This window comes from Quercus robur, chromosome 3 (assembly GCF_932294415.1).
Source record: "Quercus robur chromosome 3, dhQueRobu3.1, whole genome shotgun sequence".
Lineage (NCBI taxonomy): Eukaryota > Viridiplantae > Streptophyta > Magnoliopsida > Fagales > Fagaceae > Quercus > Quercus robur.
In genome coordinates, this window is record NC_065536.1 from 18413752 (window position 1) to 18418264 (window position 4513).

Here is a 4513-nt window from a genome sequence, read left to right on the forward strand (position 1 = left end):
TAAGTGAAATTTAAAGGTGGCTCTGATATACAATCTCGAGTGCAAATTCTTCAATGCCTGATATACATTTTGTTGATAACAATGTATAAAATGGTGTAATACTCATAAATGCATTGAAGAATGCTTTCTGCACTCTAGCTCAGTTTGGCCATATAGCTCAAGATGTTCTTTACCTTGCCTCTTTGTTTATCGGTATTAAATTCTCCAATGTACTTAGACAAGGTAATATTATCACTCATTGCCTAGCAAGGTGTGCTTCAGGTTGATTTGTCAACCTCCCTTAATGAAAACAATTGAATTTATTATTATTCTTATTATTATTTTAAAACACACCTTACTTAAGATTTTTTATTTTTAAAGAATTCTAAGTTATGACGTCCACTCCTAATAATAAAAACACCAATTAATTTTTTATATAGGTGGAGATTGAACCCTAAATTTCTTATTTAATTATTAAAAATTTTACCAGTTAAACTAACTAGAACTCACTGCTTAAAATAATTTTCTTGATACATTACAAATGAAAAGAAAATTAAATTAAAAAATAAATAAATTGGGCTCTAGAAGGGCCCAATAAATGGAATTGGCAATAATTGGGCTACATTTGGGCTGTAACGCACGCCAACCGACCGTGGACAAGTACACGTGAACTCCACGTCTGTTCTTCCTTAAAATAATACTAGTATTTTACGATTCTCCCTCTCATAATTTTTGCTGTCCTTATATGACAACGCTCCTATCCTCACGAGCCATGCAGCGCGTGAAACACAATTTCCAGCCTCAAAAGTTTAGATTCTCATTCAGCAGCATTCTCTTTTTAATAACTCGTACTTTGTGCGTTTGGATACTAGGAAAAGTGGGACCCATCTCACCCAGCAATATGTGGCTCTTTAATTTCAGAGCGTGTGTGACACGCGCCAAGATATGCTTCCATAAAATAAAGATTTTTAGTACCATATGTGGCTCTTCCTTAGGAATAAAAATAAAACAATGTGTGGCAAAAATAAAGACAAGACCTTTGGGCTATACAAAAATATGCTCCACCACTCTTTGGAATCAAATCCATCCTCTAAGATCCCATTAAAAAAAATCCATTCTCTAAGAAAAATTAACTCACTGGGATTTGAGAGAGAGAGGAAAAACCCATTAGATTTTACATTTTAGACAAAATACAGAGAGAGAGAGTGTGAGATATGACGGGCTGGCATTGAGAGTGGTTTTGGTCATTGGTGGAGCCAAAAAATGGGGTCTTTTGGTCAAAGGCACTTCTGGGTTCTGTGACTGCATTCACTGTCAAATTTCACAATAGCGTCTGGGAAAAAACTTCAAAAAATAGAAAGACGCTCATACAATCAATTTAAGAGAGCGTTTTGTGGAGCCAAATTTGGGCCTTTTGGTCAAGCCTACTCTGCCCACTGTATGTAAGATGTAACTGTCTGCATTCACTGTCAAAGAATATATGTGTGCCAAGTTGTTTAACTATGGCCAAAACACATAAAACCTCATAAAGAAAAAAAAGAAGAAACTAAAACAAAATGTAAGAGATTATGTTTAGTGGAGACAAAAAAAATTGGACTTTTGGTCAAGACACTTCTGGGCCAGTGTGACTGCACTCACTGTCAAAAAGTATATATGTTTCTTTTTCAAGTAGTTTTTTCAAACATAAAAATCACTAAATTTTTTTTATATAAATAAAAAAATGGTTAGAGGACCACAGTGTGATTTTTTTTTATCTAAAAATGATCATAATAACATCTTAACCACTTTCGGTCAAAACTACCGTTGATGGTATAGGTAAACAGTCTGCAATAAAATATAAAAAAGGAAAAAAGAAAATTAGCTATATTTAAAAATGTGATATGCATGTAGTCTTCATATTTCCTGATAAATTGTGAATGTGGCATCGTGCTTGCATTTACATGGGTTTTAAATGGACCCCACTCTCTCAAAACCGTTTCATTTTCACTTATTATTCCCATTCATTTAAATACATGCAAAAGTAGACCATAAAAAACACAACCACACACAAACAAAACCAAAAAAAAAAAGAAAAAAAAAAAAAAAAAAGAACTGCGATTTATTTTTAAGCATGTTTTATAGTTTTACCTCCCCAAAATCTCTCAGTCTCCCATGAAATATTATGCCTTGCTTGCTTCTCTCTCTCGCTCTCTCTCTCCAAAATGCGAGGCATTGAGAGAGACTGAACTCTGAGTTGAGTCTTATACGTTTTGTAATCAAAAGTTGTTGTCTTGCTTTCTCATCTCATGTGGGTATGTCAGCTAAGAGAGAGAGAGAGAGAAAGAGAAGGAGAGAGAATATATGAGGAAGTGAGCTTTTTTTTTTTTTTTTTCCTTTCACAGTGTATAGCAATCTTCAAAATCCAGCCTTTACAGCAAAACCCAGCTAAATTTTTGGTCTTTACTATTTAAGCTGTCACCATCTTGAGGTATATTTGGATTTTTATCTCTATGCTCTTCTGCCTTCTATTACTTTCTTCAAATTTCTTTGTGGGTCTTGTTTTAAAAAAAAATATTGTTTGTTTATATTTATGTTATGGTTTTTGGCAGATGTATTGACAGCGAAACAAGTCTACTTTTTGTCTGCTTGTTTGCTTGAGTTATTTCAGACTCTCTACATGCCCCAAGTTTGTCTGCAATTTGAGTTGGAACTTGGATGTGCAACTTGTTGTGCTTTGTATGAACTTTTTTAATTAATGGGTTGTTGCAGAAATGAATGAAAGAGTCTATAGGCAGATCAATTCTGGACTTGAGAAGCAGACTTGGGAGCATTTCTGAGATGGGTTTTTGATTTTGTCTCTGATTAGTTTGAGGTACTGTTCTCTTCTTGCTTTCCATGTTGGTTTTGTTTATGTGTTGCTTGTTTTCTGAGTCCTTTCATTTTTTTGTTTTGTTTTGTTTATGTTTTTTCTGCAAAAGTGGGCACCAACTTTTTGTCCAAAAAAAAAAAAAAAACCAGAGAGAAAGTTTAGGATAAGTAAATGCAAGTTCTTAGTGGGAAGATGAGAGATTTCCCATCCTGTTTTGGTGAAAATGGGGTTCAAGTTGCTGATTCTTCATCATCAAGCACCAGTAGGGCTGCCCAGAATTTAGTTACTTGCGTCTATCAATGCCGTTTACGCGGGCGGTCTTGCTTGATTACTGTCACATGGAGTAAAAATTTGATGGGTCAAGGCCTTGGAATTGGGATCGACGATTCGTCGAATCAGTGTCTCTGCAAGGTTGATATTAAGCCCTGGTTGTTCTCCAAGAGAAGAGGGTCCAAGAGTTTAGAAGCATACTCTTGTAAAATTGATATATATTGGGACCTTTCTTCAGCAAAATTCGGACCCGGGCCTGAACCTTTGGAGGGATTTTATGTTGCAGTTGTTGTTGATCGACAGATGGTTCTCCTTCTTGGGGATTTGAGAAAAGAAGCTTTCAAGAAAACTAATGCCACCCCTGTGACTTCTAATGCTGCTTTCATTTCCAAGAGAGAGCATATTTTTGGCAAGAAGGTGTTCAGTACCAAGGCTCAATTTTTTGATAATGGTCAAATTCATGATCTTGTGATCGAATGTGACACTGTTAGTGTCAATGATCCGTGCCTGGTGATCCGCGTAGATAGCAAGCCCCTGATGCAGGTGAAGCGGCTTCGATGGAAGTTCCGGGGGAATCACATAATTTTGGTTGATGGGCTCGCAGTAGAAGTTTTGTGGGATGTTCATAATTGGCTCTTTGGTACATCACTTGGAAATGCTGTTTTTATGTTCAAAACATGCCTCTCCCCTGAGAAGTTGTGGGCAAGCCAACCCCTCTCCGATCCAAACCTATTGCCATGGTCTTTCTCGCAAAGATTTTCAGATTCCAAATCACAATCTCATGGTTTCGCACTGATTTTGTATGCTTGGAAGAATGAATAGATATATTAAATAGAATTTTCATTGAGTGCTAACAAAAGCTTTTAATGAGTGTTGATATTTATCAACTCTGTTATTGGATTACACTTAATTTCATTAAATGGCCCATTATATTCTTCTTGTCCTTTTTCCTCTTGAGTAACTTGAGCCATAAGTAGAGCAGAGACAATTTTGTTATTAATTGGTTGCATGTTCTACTTATAGTGTTAATTTTATTGTTTTTTTTGGGAATTTCGTTTCAAAATAATGCTTGCCTAATGCTCCATTTTGTTATCATCAAGTATGTTTGTGCCACAAGCAAGTATTAATTATCTTGTAGATTTCTAACTTGCGCATTAAGAGCTTCCTTGGTCAAACAATGTCTGAGCCTGGTGTGCCTTAATTGTAAGTTTGACCTTCAATTTTTGTCAAAATCAATATCAAAGAACTAGACCAATTTTAACATTTCCTCTTTCTTGGTAAATAACTATTACTTGGGTTCAATTCTATTTATTGCAGGAGTTGAAGGTATGGTGCTAAGGCAAGAAGAACCGAGGTTAGATACAGATTTGGTGTCTGCATGCTAAATTCCAAAATTCCCCTTCCATTTCCTTGTTT

At 35.6% G+C, this 4513-nt stretch overlaps 1 protein-coding gene across 2 annotated transcripts; it reads left to right on the forward strand.

Moving 5' to 3' along the window:
* The first annotated feature begins 2039 nt into the window (after window positions 1-2039).
* On the forward strand, window positions 2040-4040 carry LOC126717358 (uncharacterized). Of its 2 annotated transcripts, none has more exons than XM_050419027.1 (3): window positions 2040-2446; window positions 2568-2830; window positions 2937-4040. In XM_050419027.1, the coding sequence occupies exon 3, from the start codon at window positions 2999-3001 to the stop codon at window positions 3917-3919; it is 921 nt and encodes a 306-aa protein (XP_050274984.1). In that variant the 5' UTR covers window positions 2040-2446; window positions 2568-2830; window positions 2937-2998; the 3' UTR covers window positions 3920-4040. The 2 variants fall into 2 exon arrangements, with proteins under 2 accessions (XP_050274984.1, XP_050274985.1); XM_050419028.1 differs by having other exon boundaries at window positions 2728-2830.
* Window positions 4041-4513: the final 473 nt, after the last annotated feature.